Source organism: Branchiostoma lanceolatum, chromosome 3 (assembly GCF_035083965.1).
Source record: "Branchiostoma lanceolatum isolate klBraLanc5 chromosome 3, klBraLanc5.hap2, whole genome shotgun sequence".
NCBI classification, from domain to species: domain Eukaryota; kingdom Metazoa; phylum Chordata; class Leptocardii; order Amphioxiformes; family Branchiostomatidae; genus Branchiostoma; species Branchiostoma lanceolatum.
In genome coordinates, this window is record NC_089724.1 from 23,157,067 (window position 1) to 23,173,298 (window position 16,232).

The 16,232-nt window shown below is 41.8% G+C and overlaps 2 protein-coding genes and 1 long non-coding RNA gene across 4 annotated transcripts; 1 reads left to right on the plus strand and 2 right to left on the minus strand.

Annotated features, from left to right (window-relative positions):
* Positions 1-4,506: 4,506 nt before the first annotated feature.
* LOC136431102 (PWWP domain-containing protein 2A-like) lies at positions 4,507-6,430 on the minus strand. The gene is made up of 2 exons (XM_066422328.1): positions 6,229-6,430; positions 4,507-6,090 (listed from the first exon to the last, which is right to left on the minus strand). The coding sequence occupies exons 1-2, from the start codon at positions 6,375-6,377 to the stop codon at positions 4,518-4,520; spliced, it is 1,722 nt and encodes a 573-aa protein (XP_066278425.1). The 5' UTR covers positions 6,378-6,430; the 3' UTR covers positions 4,507-4,517.
* A 901-nt stretch (positions 6,431-7,331) lies between these two features.
* On the minus strand, positions 7,332-10,679 carry LOC136431105 (uncharacterized). The gene is made up of 2 exons (XR_010754984.1): positions 9,934-10,679; positions 7,332-7,981 (listed from the first exon to the last, which is right to left on the minus strand). It is a non-coding gene; the product is annotated as an uncharacterized lncRNA (long non-coding RNA).
* Positions 10,680-10,857: 178 nt separating this feature from the next.
* On the plus strand, positions 10,858-16,014 carry LOC136431103 (solute carrier family 49 member A3-like). 2 transcript variants are annotated; one of them, XM_066422329.1, is made up of 11 exons: positions 10,858-11,052; positions 11,596-11,786; positions 12,107-12,265; positions 12,608-12,824; positions 13,152-13,228; positions 13,361-13,495; positions 13,757-13,873; positions 14,284-14,436; positions 14,675-14,832; positions 14,960-15,081; positions 15,424-16,014. In XM_066422329.1, the coding sequence occupies exons 1-11, from the start codon at positions 11,001-11,003 to the stop codon at positions 15,585-15,587; spliced, it is 1,545 nt and encodes a 514-aa protein (XP_066278426.1). In that variant the 5' UTR covers positions 10,858-11,000; the 3' UTR covers positions 15,588-16,014. The 2 variants fall into 2 exon arrangements, with proteins under 2 accessions (XP_066278426.1, XP_066278428.1); XM_066422331.1 differs by lacking the exon at positions 10,858-11,052 and adding an exon at positions 11,153-11,287.
* Positions 16,015-16,232: the final 218 nt, after the last annotated feature.

A 16,232-nucleotide genomic window follows, 5' to 3' on the forward strand; every position in this document is an offset into this window, starting at 1 on the left:
ATTCAACATGTCACGTGGATGTCACTCTTGGCTGCAGCTTTAATAAAAATGCCACTCACTGCCAACTGGGATGAATACCAACTAAATGCACTGCAAAAGTCTCAAGAGAAAGATTGACATTCTGCATAAAGGTCTACAATCAGTGCATTGCAACACCACAACATCAAAATGTGTTGCTTCTCTGAATTTTTTACAATGAAAATGAAAGAAGAATAATCTGCAAAATCAATGTGACACAAACTGCAGGCAACTTAGCACACAGATTTCATTGCAATTAACATGCATTCTGTGCATGTAGCGATTCCTACATTTCAGTCATATTCTTGGACTTTAAGTGATTATATATATTATGAAGCCAAGCAGATATATTGGCATCTCCTGTGTTCCCTGACCCTCCCTTTCTCACCTATTTGTATGCAAGATGGCCTTTCCTTTCAATTGCCCCACATAACAACTCTGCCAGGGGAATAGCGAGGGAGACAAACACAGGGCTATTTCTTCTTCCAAGACTTGGGGTGCTGCTTTACAACAAGAAGGTTACAACAGACCCAATTACAGGCCAAAAACCCCTACTCAAAAAGCAGCAACTCTGCAGCTGAAATGACGGAACAAGCTGATACTAGCGAAATACGTAACGTACATGTATACCAGCAAATCTCGAATATCAACTCTAAGTTAAAGCTAGCAAATAGATACACAGATATACACAATTGAAAGCAACACATTTTGGCGGTAAAAGGGGTGTCCATTTTCACACCACTACAGCGTAAAAAAATTCAGCACATTTGATTTAACCAATTCAGTGCCTGGGCTGATAAGACTACCTTAGGTATTTTAACTTTGCTCATGATGCACGGAGAGCTAAATCATGGCTAAACCATGCATTTGAATTTGGGTAATGGGACTGGTTCCTGGGAAAGTTAACCTTTACCCAAAGCCGATGATTCAGTAGTTCTTCAAGGCACTCTCAGCGCTATAATTTCTACCATGATTGGGACCCCATTCCCATTATCTGGGAGAATGAAACTACATTTGTGGCCAAGACCTGATTACTACGTCATTTTCTCCAATTTCTCTAACAGCTACTCTTAATTACCTTGCCCCTGAGAGCTGGTTAAAATTTTGATTATCATGAAATACTACCAAAATGCATGCAGATCCTTGATAACAGGCAGGAATTGTCTTTTTTTCCATCATAGCTGTGAGGTTCAGCATTTTGGGAAGCAGTTTCAGCTGCCTGGCAACACTAGACTCCCGTGAATTGTGTCATCATTTTCATCAAAATGAAAATAGACCAGTGTCAGGCAGCACTGATTGAGTTCCATGATTCTAGAACAAGCAAGACCTTAGTAAGACCTTGTGATAGCTGGGAAAATGAGTCAATTAAATTTAAAGACAGAGCAAGTAAGAGTTATGGGAATTAAAGAAACAATTGCATCAGTGGTATGCATAAAACAACATTTTTGAATATGTCAAAGTCAATATACTGTATTCTGCTACTTTACACAACAACTATGTATCTGGCAATCATGACATTGTCAGACACTGAATCTGTATACAGGCCACAGGGGAGCTGACTTGAGCTCTTGTTGACTTCCTCTGTCTAGAAGAAATGGAAGGAACATGTTGATGTTACCATTATAAAAATATAGTGCAAGTTCAAGTGTTGGATGTACATGTACATGATATTATCCATCAAATCATCATCGCTAGATAAGTGGTACTATTGAGTATTCAGCAACTGCTATGTGTGTAGAATAGTAAATGTATACATGTATTTGTCAATGAGTTAGTTCCCAACAACATTCAATCAAATGCACTTAACTAAGACATTTGGTTAAAAAAAGCAACATTCATAATATGGGTATATCTTATGGTGCTTTAAATTTAATTAATACATGTACTTAATTGTGTTATGTAGGTGCCTTACAAGTTGCTGCCATAATAACACAAGACCTGCCTTTTGTGGATGTAAATATACATTTATCCCGACTACAAAAGTGAAGATTGTCTTTCCACTGTTGTAATATCTTCAGACACCCTTGCAGGGTGTAGTTTTAGAGACTGGGCACGGGTTCAGCCAGTGAACATGGTGAATACACGTCTGGTCTGCAAATTTCTGCATTTATAAATCAGACCAGCCTGTTTATTTAGGATAGCATAATTAGTTGCAGCATCACAAGGAGGTCCTTGGGGCCAATCAGTCGAGGTTTTGGAGGGGTTTGAGTAAATCCAGTCTGCAAAATGTGTGGTTATATATATAAATATATGTATCTATTAGTATTACAAATAAACAACCCCCCTCAGATACATATCACTTACAGTATCCTTCTACATACCCTCTTATGCAAGTAACTGTATGTACATGTAAGTGCCCTCTCTCTTGTACACATAGATAAGACAGACCTACTATTAAGACTTCCACTGAGGCCCAGGTAAGGTTGTTCGGGCCCCAGGGTAATAACACTAGGTTTGTCACTACCGTACTGGAGTAATGAATTTCACCACTCTTCTCCAGACTTTCCAATCATGCAAGCCATGTGAAGACAGCAAGGGTGTCTGAAGAAATAGGAAGATCTACATCATCAGTACATGCATGTTCATATGTTGCTGAATGAATATCAAAATTTCATAATGTTATAGTACCATTTGCTGTGAGCTCATTAAGTGCAAAATGCAGCAATAAATGTTTTTATTGGGGCAATTTGTCCTCCAGCATTACATGTAAATATATGGGCATCTGAGGCATTTCCACAGAAGCAAATGGAAACCTCTGAGCTAAATTTCTTTTTCGAAATGAAGTGGCACAGCAACCATCCATGTGACTACTCCTGTCATCAAGTGTGTGACACAACCTTATGTTTGCAGCTGTGGGATTAAACACTCAGCGATTCCTGCAGACATTGTTTATAAGGGCATTGTTTAACGCTCTCCCTGCTGTGGGCTTATCCATGTGTACAAATGCGTACACATGCATGTAGACCAAGTAAGCATGGAATGGGTGATAATAGGACTGCCTGAACTCTACAAGTGTGCATATCATTGTCATAACTTGACCTTTGCGATTTTGAGTTGCTATTGTTCTGAATTATTTGAGTTGTTTGATTTCTTACTCCTATGTTCGATCATTCCTGTTTTATGTTATATGATTGTGTAATTGATCACTAATGAAGTTTTCAGTTAAGCTATTCCTTTTGTATCCTGATTTGTTATGATTTGTCATGTAGTGTAGGGCTCCCTTGGAAATCAGTTAATTGTTAACTGAAGGGACTACCCTAAAGATTAATAAATAAAATAAATAAATAACTCAGATTCAATTCCCCTTTTCTTTTGATGGAGAAGCATTACAACTTGCCATTGAAGTATATGTTTGGGAAAAGACTGGAGGTCACTATTTTCCAATGATCCACCAAATTTGGCACCATATGGCATCAACATGATCAAGCACACATTATAGTTTGAAGTTGGGGGTGTTTTTACTTTTGCAACAAGCCAGCCTTTACCAGTACTTCCTCTTGTTCATGGGACTTCTGCTTTCTGTCTAGTTCTGAAGGCTGCAGTACTTCCTCTTGTTCTGAAATTCCCCAAATTGAGCGTGGTTCTGTACCTACTGGATGGGGAAGTCAGGGATTGGACCACATGTGGTTCTACATGCATCCACTGAGATAGTGAAAACAACACAACTAGGCAAGGAATTTTACCTTTGGGGCAGGGCTGTCTCCAGGACTAGTCCCTCTGTCATGGGACGGAAATTTGTTTGTTGCTACAGACAAAACCTTTACAAACCCTTGACAAAATCATTCAAAAATAATCTGAGCTTCATGACACAAAATTGATGAAATCATTGATGCAAATTTTCTTAAGTTAAGTTTAAAATGATAAATTAAAGTTAAACAACCACAATTAACAACCTGGGCTCCAAAACAATGAGTGGGTCATAAAAAAGTATTTGTTCGACTTTTAAAATCGATGTACATGTACTGATGTATTACCCGTTGGTGAAATCACATTTTGCTTTATCATTCATGTAAACAGGATAAACTGTGTCCCACAAAGGCATATTACACATTTAAAACCTACTTGGCAAACATTTCACTCCCTTCAGATGTACTACCTTCCCCTGGGTATTATAGCTTCATGCAGTGTTTTCTTTAAACAAAGAGGGAGAGGCATTATTACTTCTGCATATATGCAAATCCAATTTGCATCCTGCAAGTGTAAATTGGACCATGCATGTGCAGACTATAGATGAGCTGAACCATGCTGGGGAAAAAATGTTAAGAGGGCTGAAAATCATTGTACAGTCATTCAATCATGACTACCCAGATTTTTAATTAAGGAGAGCTGTGACAAAAAAATGTATCAGTTAAGAAGAAACAAATTTCAGATCAACTTATTTTGAAGAGTTTTGCTAGCATGCTACATTTGTCACATTGTCAGAACTCTGCCAGAAAGAACAATGGTTTATGATCCACAGAATGAAAGCAAAGAATACCTACCAATCTATGAGTGTATGACTATGCCACATGAGAGTTTGTCTCGAACTGTGTGTACAGGGCTCGCAACTCTGACGTCTGCTTCTGACACGCTTCACTTGCAATTTTGACTGCCCTCCGGTATGGCCCTCTCTTTTTCTTATTGAACCGCTGCTTGAAGTCCTCCAGGTAGGGTGACAGCGTGGAACATGCTATGTGCGAGGTGGTCGAAGATGCGAACCACTCTACGTGTGCATCCTGTCGAACTATCTCGCCATTCTCTGCCCTACTGACAGTGATGGACCTGACACGTCCAGGCCACCATGGGAAGCCATGGATCTTACCCCACACTATGTCCCCTAGGCAGACTGTCCGCCCTTGTGCAGTCATCGTTTTCGTGACGTTCTTGGTGTGAAGATGAACCTTAAGGGGTGGCACTATCTTTGGACCATTCCTGCTCTCTGTGTCCTCTGGCTCAGCAGCAAAGTCATAACTGTTTGATGGAGCAGATGTTTCGGACCATGCATCTGAAGACTGTGAGCTGGCAGTACGCACGCTGTTGATCGATGCTGTGTCCAGTGATTGAGTCCATTGAGAGTTAAAATTCTTCAGCACGACAGAGATACCACCTTTCTTCTTTTTCTTCTCCTTGTCCCTCTTGCTCTTTCCACCGTTGGAGTTTGCAGTGTCCGAATGGGGGCCATTTGCATAAGCACCACCCACAGAGGCCTGTCGGCCATGTTGCCCACCCCTGTCTGTTGCAGGTCTGTCTCCTGAAGCAACACTGTTTCTGTCCAAACTGCCCATGGAGGAGGTTAGGGGAGGGGTCTGCGCAGTAGTTCCATGTGGGATGATGGCAGCTCGCTTCAGTCGGAAGCCAGGGCGACCGTTTGCGGTGCCCTGTATCATGCGATGCTGGGGTGACATGGTCAGTGCTCCTGTGGCCTTGCCCTGAGCTCTCTCCTTCGCCTTTTTCAGCACCTTCTTTGCCTTGTCACGTTCGGACTTACTGAGTCTGTGGGACCTGTTGTCATGGGCAGTATTATCGTACCTGTACGTGCTGGTCACTTTGGGCGGAATCTTCAAAACTTTCCCCTTTCCCTGCGGAGTGGCATAGGAGATCTTGATCAGAGGACTGGTCTTCACCCCTCTTGTCTCAAAATCATTCTGCTTCTTCAACTTCTTAGCAGTTTTCCTGCCAGCTGGGGAAATGTCCTTTCTCTTTCTGCTGTTCTCCAGCTTTGCCAGCTTGGCTCTCTGTGTGTTCTGGGCAGTTTTGGATGTCACCACCTTGGAGGAGTCCTCATCTTTCACACACTCTTTGCACTTTGAACACAGAATCTGTCGTGGTCTTAACTTGATGTTACTTCTCTCTATGATGTTCCTATTGCTAGAAATGTTCCTCCGAGTTGACCTAGCTTTCAGGATTCTTCTGGGTGGAGGAGAGGGAATGTTCTGACCGTAGCTGGCTCGAAAACTTAGCGTGCTGAGCTCTGGTGCTTTGGCCCCTTCCATGCTGCCATCTTGCGGGTCTCTGTTCTCTCCCCCGCACGTTTCCACGATCGCAGCGCCGCTCACCCGCAGTCTAGCGTCGGCGACTCCGTACGGCAAGTCCCTGTAAACAACAGACAAAGCCTGTGTCATTATTTCGAACATGCGTGCAAAATGTGTGAACAAAAAAGTTTGATGCGAGAGTCATGTCAGCTTATTTGCATACCAAATATGCGGCTGAAAATCCCGTTTTCTCACTCACCTTTTCGAGGAATCCAGTAAAACCCCCCTAAAAACTTTGTCTCCATGCCTCAAGGTCACAACGACAAGGTCATCGAGGGCCTCTTCGATCGTGGCGGGGATTTCTGCGCCCCTTTTCAGCCCGTTCTCCGAGGCTTTGGGGTCCGCCATATTTGCTTCTCCTCCCTTTGCTTTCGCGGAAGGCGCAGCGAGGTGTCCAAGTACGCATGCGTCAACATCTGCAGCCACATTTTTGTAACAACAGTCCCCAATGCAATGTAATGGGCTATGGTGTATATTTTCCTCTCGAGCAAATCTGAAAATAAGAAACAATTGCGACATTTTTGCACGGAAAAAGACAATTTGTGCACTCGGAAATAATGCTCCATTGCATTTGCTCTCATATTTGAAGCATAGTACAGGCAAGGAGGTTATATAGACTATATTTAACCTCCTTGGTACAGGTAAATGCAGTTGTACCTTCATCCCAATTCATGACAATAGATGAATTTATCTTATGAATTTCATAATTTTGTATGTTTTCTTCGTCATATTTCCCACCTTTTCCTGATATTCACTTAACGAGATTAGCTTCATCTGCAAATTGATACATTTCATGACTTTTAATTAACGTTGTATAGATAACGTTAGTGTCACACCATTTACATTACCCGTTGATCCACTTTGAGGAATGCAGAATGACATTTATTGGACACAAATTTACTTAAAGATTTGAAACTTATTTTCATGTGCAGTATTGAACATGAAGAATGCATCAATTATGATAACCTAATTTTATTCAATTCTGTAACATTCTAAGTATCGGTAAATGCTAATAGCCTCCTTCGCAGACTTCCTATGAACAGCGGTGTTTATAGGGGGGGGGCAAGGTTCTCTGCCAAGGGAGTTGTGTAGACGAGGGACGACGCTGTTCAGCGTCGTCCCTCGTCTACACAACTCCCTTGGCAGAGAACCTTGCCCCCCCCTATAAACACCGCTGTTCATAGGAAGTCTGCGAAGGAGGCTAAAATGCTAAGCTTAACTGCATTCAATTGACATGCATATGAATGAAAATAAATATGTGTCAATATACTCTACCAGTGATTTGGACACAAGTACACAACATCTTCTTTCTGCCTTTATTTCATATACAAACATATACAAAAATACCTGACAAGAAATGCCAGATATGCACTAAGAACTAAGCATGTGCATTCATTTGTGAAACCTGATTGTTACTTTGTTTGCAACCATCAGTCAACCAACCCTGGCATAGAAATATATGCAGCATTCATCAATTTCAAGTCAAATCCAATATTGTAAGAGGTTACTTAACACCATTATTGTAAGAAATTTCCTGGTCCTTTTCGATGTCTTATGCAATGCACTGAAGTGCTAATGCACCTTATCCTTTTTCTTGTTGAAAAAAACCCTCTGATATGAACAATTCACCATCTTTCTTTCACATTAATACTGTCTTTGATGTGAGGTATAAGATTTCAAGGTATGACTATCATCTGTCACACCATGTGCATTATGCATCATCTTGTCATTAGATCCAACTGCACGGTGCGGATGCATTCATGATTTGATTATGAGTGTAAGTATCAGCTCTCCTGAAAGTTCACAACTTCTCCACTTTTGAAAAGATCTTCTTTTAAAAGCTGCACCAGTTTTCTAGCTGACACATCAGGATCTATCAGCTGGTTGTCATCTCGTAGTCTTCTGATCTCCTCTCTGACTTCAGCATCAGCTGCCTCCACCATTACTGTAGTCTGAAAAATTATTGAAGAGGTCAAGTAAAACAATATAACCAATGCATGTAAAGCGAATGGATGGTTAATCCACAACTGATCACAACTGTACTAAGAAAGTATGCGATATTGTATGCAGGACGTCCTTCTTCTCATGGTCCAAGGAAAAAAATGTTGTGTTTCCGGCTACAGTCATGATAGCCTGTATTTAACACAAGCTCTCGGCCGGAGGTTACTGACCCCCACCCTATTCTCCAAGCAGAGGCTTCGATCGAGTGGGGTAGTTTTGTCCGGGATTTTAACGTTCCTCTCCTCTCACCTCTGCCTCAGAACGCATAAGGGCGGGGCTGTTCTTTCAGAATCGGTGTGGCTGCCCCTCCCTTTGTACCATTAATTTATCGTTAGGCAAAGAGTTTTACTGCCCGGGGATTAGCGCGGCTCCAGTAACTTGGGGGAGTGTGCAGCCAGCCGGGCGGGCACCCTGCTGTCTCCCCGACAATCACTTTGAATGGCTCCCGCCAGATTGAAAGCATCATAACATGAAGTAAACTTTCCACACATGATGATAAATGTTTTTAAGGAATCAAAGATATAGATAAGATGTATAACTATATCCCAAAGTATGTACAGTGGGTCACTGCGTTTCTGGACCGGCAGACCGGAAACACCTGTGGCGCAAGGGCAGAAACACTAGAATCCCTTGGCAGACTTAGCACCTACTTTCAAAATGGCCTTTATGTGTCAAAGTGATTAGATTTAAAAGGCTTGATGCCTTCCGATATCTTGCAGAGGTGAGAGGAGAGGAACGTTAAAATCCCGGACAAAACTACCCCACTCGATCGAAGCCTCTGCTTGGAGAATACCCCACCCAAGACCCACACCCATCTAGGGGGATGGCGGTTACAGGACCGGCTGGCCACTAGGAGCACGATTTGTCAGGCTACAGTCCTGAGAGAATGCTACGTAGGGATCTTATTTTATTTCATAGGTTCGAGCAAAGTGATCCAAATACATTTTAGGAATGTAAAACTAATTTCAATTGCTGGAAGATTCAACATTATATTGTATTCATACAGATATACATCGCACAACTGAACAAAGAAGTACAATGCTCACTACAACTGTTCAAAGCCCTCATCTATTAATAGAGTGTAAGATACAGGAGGTCTGTTTTGAATTTCATCACTTAGATGCGAGATGAAAATTTCATATCCTTTACCAGAAGCTGACGGAAAAAAAGGGCTAGATTTGATAGGTTTTTGCTAGGGTCGGTCAGGTAACCGGGAACACAACATTTTTTTCTTAGGCCTAAACCAATGTGAAAATTCAAGGAGAGCTACATTTCCTTGTGTTGAAGTTAAGTATCAAACTGTATCATGCAATGTGATAATAGCTTCCTGACCCCATTCCGACCAGGCTTTGAAAATCTGGTTTCATCCAGGTACAGGAATAAGATCCCAATACGCAAAGCCAATGGTTATGACGAACAGTCCGAATCCGGCTCTGAGGGGAGGCTTAGCCAGATATGCTAAATCCAACTCAGGCTGGGAATCAAATCAATTGGGATCAATCCCATGCCGGATTGAATCCAAATTGGCAAAGCCAGGTATGAAGGATGTCCTTGATTGCATGATCCATTACTTCTCAAACTACTGACCCCAATTTGCAATTATCTAAATTTGTCTCAACGACCATTGCAAGGTATACGTCAGTCCACCAGCAATGTAGCTTTTGAAATATTTCTATTATAAGCCCATTCGCGGTTCCGACTACGCATGTGCAGTGTCAAAGGTACAGGCCCTTGAGATGTAAACAAAACCCATCAGGGCGTTGTTATGCAAATCTGGACAACGTCAAAACGAGAACAGTTTGTAAGCCGGGGGGCCTTCACCTTTGAAACTGCACATGCGAGCTTATCGTTTCATCCAGATAGATGTATATTCAAGGCAAGTATGGATCTTGGGTCATAGCACCTTAAGTTCCGTTTCAAGTGGCCCTGGGTTGTAATTAAGAATTCGAAGGTGAGGTTCCTCATGTGCCATGACCTTAAACATCATTTCCCTAGCCGCTTTCCCCGCACAGTACAGGGAATGGCACTTCAACGGCCTATGCGCCTCGTCACAGGTCACATTCACCACTGTACATGGCAAGTTCCCCGGTCTCACAAACTCAAGAAACTTCGCCGTTAGAGAGACCGCGGAGGCCACGTTCAAGTTGAAGTATGAGTCCAGTTCTTGTGGATCGCCATGTTCCCAAGTTCTCCGACTAACATCCCCAACGCTTCCTGCGTTGTTCACCAAGAGAGCGTGATCATAGTCCGTTGGGTCGACCTGAAACCTCAGACACGCAAATATGCTTCCGGTAACAGAAGAATTGGATAGATCTCCAAAGAGTGTTGTGATCTGAATGTGAGGAGACATCGCCTTGGACAGCTTTTCTGTATCCCGCAGCGACTCCGAATTTCGTCCTAGCACCACAATGTGGGAATTCCGAGCGAGTTCTTCAGCTAGAGCAACGGCCACACTTCTTCCGAACCCTTTGCTACCTCCAGTTATCACACACAAGGACTTTCTTTTGGAGAAAGGGGGCGTCCACCCCTCCCCACCTTCCGCCATTTTGGACCTGAGAGCGTGGGAAAATCCATGGCGACGGTCACGGGAACATCGCACTGTCAAATTATTAATTTGAAACAGAAATTAATTCACACCTAATTAAAAAAGTTTACACTAAAACAAATTATTCTAATACCACTAAGATTGTTAAAAAGCGCCAAAAGGTTTTTCCATTCACAGAAAACATTATCAACGACAAAATCTGTCCCCTATGAGTAAGTGGTGCGATCTAAATGTCAAAGGTTGGGTAGTTCCTGGGACGAGAGCCATGAGTTTGTTTACAAATTCATTAACGTTTTTTTGCCCTTGTGAAAAGAAATCATTGAGAGCAGTACGTTTAAGGGTGATGAGGTCCACACAATTGAAGATATATAATGGACATACAGCTTTCCAGAACTCAACTAATATATAACGTTTAGTATTTACGGATGGGCGATCAGTTGTTATGTTGTTGTTCAAGGCCAGCTACTCGAACTACAGGTAGCTGACATAATAATTTATTACCAGCATGTTCATTATCATTCATCGAGACTGTGAGCCATATATAATTCATAAGCATATATATATATATATTTATATATTAACGGGGACAAAACTATTACGTGGTGACACGGGCTTATAAGTTACATATTTGGCAGGAGACGTAACGTTAACCGAAAAGACCGGTTCTTTGTCCTGCAGCAGACAGGCGCGAATGTTGTTCTGGGCGTTCTTGGTATGTTTTTTTCTCTCGTATTCGCTGAATATAATATAATATAAGTCATCCAATACTGACTGTTTTTGTCTGATCTTCATCTGCAGCTATTAATATAAAATGTGAATCGTATTTCAGTTTTTATAGGCTTATTTTTCGACAAGGCAACGTCGACAATTTTGATTTGACAAATGATATAGGAAAATGTTATTCTGCCCTAATTCACCACATTCCTCTCTGTACTTTACTGCCAGCAATAAACCTGTTTACCACCTTTCAGTGCTTCTGGGGGTGACATTAGAATTTTTTTTGTAAAAAAAATAAAACAGGACACAGGATGGATGGAGTTTCATCAAATGCTGAAGAGACAAAGGGGATCAATGAGCGTGATGTCATGTTAGCTGCTGAGGTCCCAAAGGTGGAAGGACAGGTGACAGCATGTGATGTGGAGTACAGGGTGTACAGCAGCCGATGGTTCATCCTCTTTGTCTTCTGCTTCCTCAACCTCTCCAATGCCATGGTAAGTATCATATACAAATGTACTTATTAAGACCTATTGGGGACTGACTCACAATAGTAGAAATTGGACAAAGTAGGGTGTTGCAGGGCCCAAAATAAAGACCTCTCTGACTAGTCCTCTGGCAAAGTAACCAGCATATTTGGGTTAAATTTTACTACCATAATCATTCAACGACCCTGAGAGAAATAAATTGAATTTTTATCAGTGCTGTCTGAAGGATGTCATTATGACTTTCAAACAAAGTATAATGTCCACATCATACTCATCATAGTGAAACTTACAACAGATAACACATAAAGGTGTACTTTTTTTTCTTTCAGATGTGGTTGACCTTTGCACCTATCTCTGACTATACAGCAGAGTTTTACAAGGTGACCTTTGATCAGGTCAACTGGCTGTCACTGGTCTTCATGATAGTTTCCATCCCTCTGGGTGTGGCTGCAACCTGGCTTCTGGACACCCTGGGATTAAGGCCAGGGGTGAGTTCACAAGTTCAACTTGTGCTTAATCCTGCTGTTTGGACTGTGGGGAGTTTGAATCCTAGCAAGCTGTTCATCACCTGACTGATTGAATAGCGCTATAGCTGCCTGGCCCAACATCTGGCCCACGCCCAATCTGCGGGAGGGGCCATAAAAGCCTCGGACAGCAGAGTTTGCATAACACAGGCTACGGGAAAAGTTGCAGTCTTTTAAAAGTATACTGGGATACAAAATTATCATCTTTCCTCCATATGAATGCTAGAATGGCTGTGATTTTCAGCAATTGTGACTTGGCATAGCACAATGTATTAACACTTTGCATCCACTCATTCCACTGTTCAGGTCATCCTTGCAGCATGGCTGAACCTAGTCGGTGCAATTGTTCGGCTCATCAGTGCCATCCCTGCAATCCCCGAGTCTGCCAGGTTCCCTGTGGCAATCACAGGGCAGACTCTCACTGCACTGGCACAGCCCTTCATCCTAGAGGCACCTGCTAAACTAGCACAGCTTTGGTTTGCTGAAAACCAGAGGGCAACAGCAAACATGATCGGATCTATGTGTATGTGCTGCTAACTTGTTTGACAGTTATACTACATGTTGCATTTCAAAGAAAGCTCTTAAGGATTTTAACCCTAACCTCCTGTGGTTCATGCATGCAACAGGTAAAAAAAAAACATATTCACAGTCCCTACACTTCCTTTTATATCTGGCAGTCCTCTGTGAACTTCAAAATTTCCATGAAATTTCAGTATTGCACTTTGAATAACATGTCTAATTTTGATAACCCACATCAACTGTTTTTAATGTATTGGCCTGAAAATTGCAGACCAACTTCCAGATAAGATAAGGGGTAATGCCAGTCTTACAGTTGTCATTGCCCTTTCAGCCAACCCCATTGGTTTGCTCTTAGCCAATGTCATCTCACCAGCTGTTGTGAAGAGTAAAGCTGACTTCCTCAAGGTGGTAGGTATGATTCTCTCATATCTCATGTCTTGAGACATTCAAAGTAAAAAAAAGAGGTGACATTGCTTTGTATTGAAATTCAAGTGTGGTTCATTATGAAAATATGAGGACATCCTTTGTTCTGTGTTACAGCTGGGTGTGTACTGTGCCCCAGCTGGAGTTGGTGTCCTCTTAGCCACCTTTGGTGTATGCAGCAGCATGCCCCCCTCCCCACCGACAGCCAGTGCTGCTGCCACTTCAGAAACATTCTGGCAAGGGATCAAAAAGGTACTCAAACTACAATGTTTCTGCTGTTTGTGTTTCAACTGATTCTTTATATGTTTTATGTTCTTTTATTGTTTGTACGACTGGGCCCCTTTAAAAAACAATGTCAAAGGGGTTTGTATTTGAAATAGAGAAATATGTAAATTATACGTTGTTTGTTTCTGCCATCAAATGTCAATAATGGCACAACTGTCTATTGTGGTTTTACCACACGTTTTAGGAGTGTAAACAATTCTACATGTCCATGTGTTCTACCCGTTACAGATTGTGAAAAATTTACAGTACTGGATTTTGTTTACGATCTTTGGAGTTGGTCTTGGCCTATTCAACACCCTGGCAACCATTCTGGAGCAGGTCCTATGTCCAAGGGGTTATGACAATGTGAGTATAGCAGATGTTTTAACCTGTATGATTCCAGCTTACTTTCTCATCTCTTTAGTATGCTTACGTACACCTGCAGCTCAACTTTGTCGGAGGCCACCAACATGGGCTTTCCACAGGTAGACTTGTCCTGGGCCACTATCTACAGCTCCTCTGGATCATTTAGCGAGAACATTGAGCGGGAGGTTGAAAAGTTTTAAAGTGATTGAATTAGGAAACAGTTCTTAAACAGAGAAGTCTGGATCCTGATATGGGATTGCCCTGGATTCTTCACGTTGTGAGATAGAGCCATCCCTTGCCAGCTTCCTTAAAAAGCACAGATTTCAACAAGGATGACAAGTCTAGGGGAAGAAGGAGAACAGATTTGTGTTCCTAGTTCACTACAAATTTGTATTTTGTACTGTCTCCAGACCTATGTGGGCCTGTGTGCTGCCTTAATGATCATCTGTGGGGTCGTAGGAGCTGGCGTAGCTGGAATCCTGGTGGACAAGACCAAACGTTTTCAAGAGGTGGTAAAAGTTGGTTTTGCAGGGGCAGCTTTGGCCCTCCTTGGCCTTTCCTTTGTAAGTACAAATGTACATCATGACATTATTCTGTTTCATATTTCTAAAGACCTTATCGCTAAATCTCCTTTCATTAACTGGTAAATCTCTCAAAAAGATATTTTGAGTGAGTACCATTTGTTGGTTATTTTAAGCATATAATGTTAGAAAATATCTTCTATCAACAGTCTTTACCATCCCCATAATGTTTCTACCAGGTACTGTCAACTAGCACATAAACATTTCTTATCTGCCACAGCTGTCCAGACAGCGCAGTCAACAACCTGGCATTGCCACTTTGTGTGGAATCTTTGGGTTCTTTGGCTTTGCGTTGTACCCAATTTCTACAGAACTTGCCATTGAGGTGACCTACCCTGTCGCTGAAGCCACCAGTTCAGGACTACTGATAGTTTCAGGGTAGGAATAAGCCTTGTTTTGAGGTGTTACCTGTACCATCAATTTGGAATCAAGATTTCCCAGTTCTGACAGGTATTCTCTCTCAGTTTGCCTTTAAACATGTTGACATAGATTTTGCTCCTCCTAGACAAGTGTGGGGCATCATCCTGATCCTGATCACCCAGGCCATTGCCCAGCCCCTGTCAGCAGAAGATGCCCAGCATGCCAACTGTGGCACCACAGGAGCAATCATCCCACAGGACATGTCCAGTAAGCTATTATTCCTGCTTTCTGCATCAGACCTTTTTATCATTTTTGCTCAAGTAATATCCTGTATCTCAGGAGAAAAGCAACTTACCGTTATCCAGTTTGTATTGTATCTTCAGCAGTTTAATCCAACATTGGATAAGTAACAAATAACAAGCTAAATGATGAGGTAAACATATTGCTGCGAGTTTTATAGCCTATTTTGGTTATTGACATTCTCAAATCTTCAGTGACTTATGTTCACCATGGCATGTTATAGAAGAAAACAAATTTAACGTGAAAGAACGAAGAGTGTAAGAAACAGGCAAAATTTTTGTGTGTGAACTACCTCTGGTTCCTTTCCAGTTGCCATGTGGGTGCTGGCAGGAGTAGCATGTTTTGCAGCCATCATACAGATCATCTTCTTCAGGCCAACATACAAGCGACTGAAAGCAGAAAACTGGGAGAAGGCAGTCAAAGCAAAGAGGAGTGGAGTCAATTTGATAAGCATGAAATCTATTGCAGTTTGATGATCAGGAGTAGGTAACTTGAGCCTCTACCAGGCTGAAGAGGTGGCTGGAAAGAAAAGAAATTGGCCATATAGAAAGATAACATGAGGAGTTAACCGGACATTGAGTTCAGTTAGCCAACACAGGACCAACTGAACTCAATGTCTGGCTAACTCCTCTGGCATGTTATCTGTCTATTGGGGCAATTTCTACTCTTTCCAGTCACCCCTGGAGCCTGGTTGAGGCTTAAGTAACTTGTGATCTTAGCACACACACATACTGCCAGCCGGGGTTTTATTTGGTTGAAGCAAATACAGGTGGGGTGTTTTTTGATATTGAATGTTATCATTGTTGTTACATCATGACATAATTAGCCATATATTTTACCTAGGGGCTGAAATGCCAACTGCATTCATGTATACCAGAAACTGCATCCGCGAACATTGCTGAACATACATGCTCAAAGTACTTGTGTGATGTAAGGCTGCAAAATCTGTTTTTAAACTGTAACTGCTGTTTAGGTCATGTTACATTTTATAAGCAAATGAAAAAAATGTCTGTGCTCTGTCTTTTATAATATATTTTCTAAACCATGTTTATCTGTGATAATATTTTTTCAAATTTTTATATACCTGAAGAAATTGTAAAATAAAAAAGCACATGCAA

Coding starts and splice junctions, on each gene's coding strand:
- LOC136431102 (XM_066422328.1), bottom strand. CDS start 6,377: ATGGCGGACCCCAAAGCCTCGGAGAACGGGCTGAAAAGGGGCGCAGAA. Junction 6,091..6,228: donor TTACTGGATTCCTCGAAAAG/GTGAGTGAGAAA, acceptor TGTTGTTTACAG/GGACTTGCCGTACGGAGTCG.
- LOC136431103 (XM_066422329.1), top strand. CDS start 11,001: ATGGGCGATCAGTTGTTATGTTGTTGTTCAAGGCCAGCTACTCGAACT. Junction 12,266..12,607: donor CCCTGGGATTAAGGCCAGGG/GTGAGTTCACAA, acceptor TCCACTGTTCAG/GTCATCCTTGCAGCATGGCT. Junction 15,082..15,423: donor CATCCCACAGGACATGTCCA/GTAAGCTATTAT, acceptor GTTCCTTTCCAG/TTGCCATGTGGGTGCTGGCA.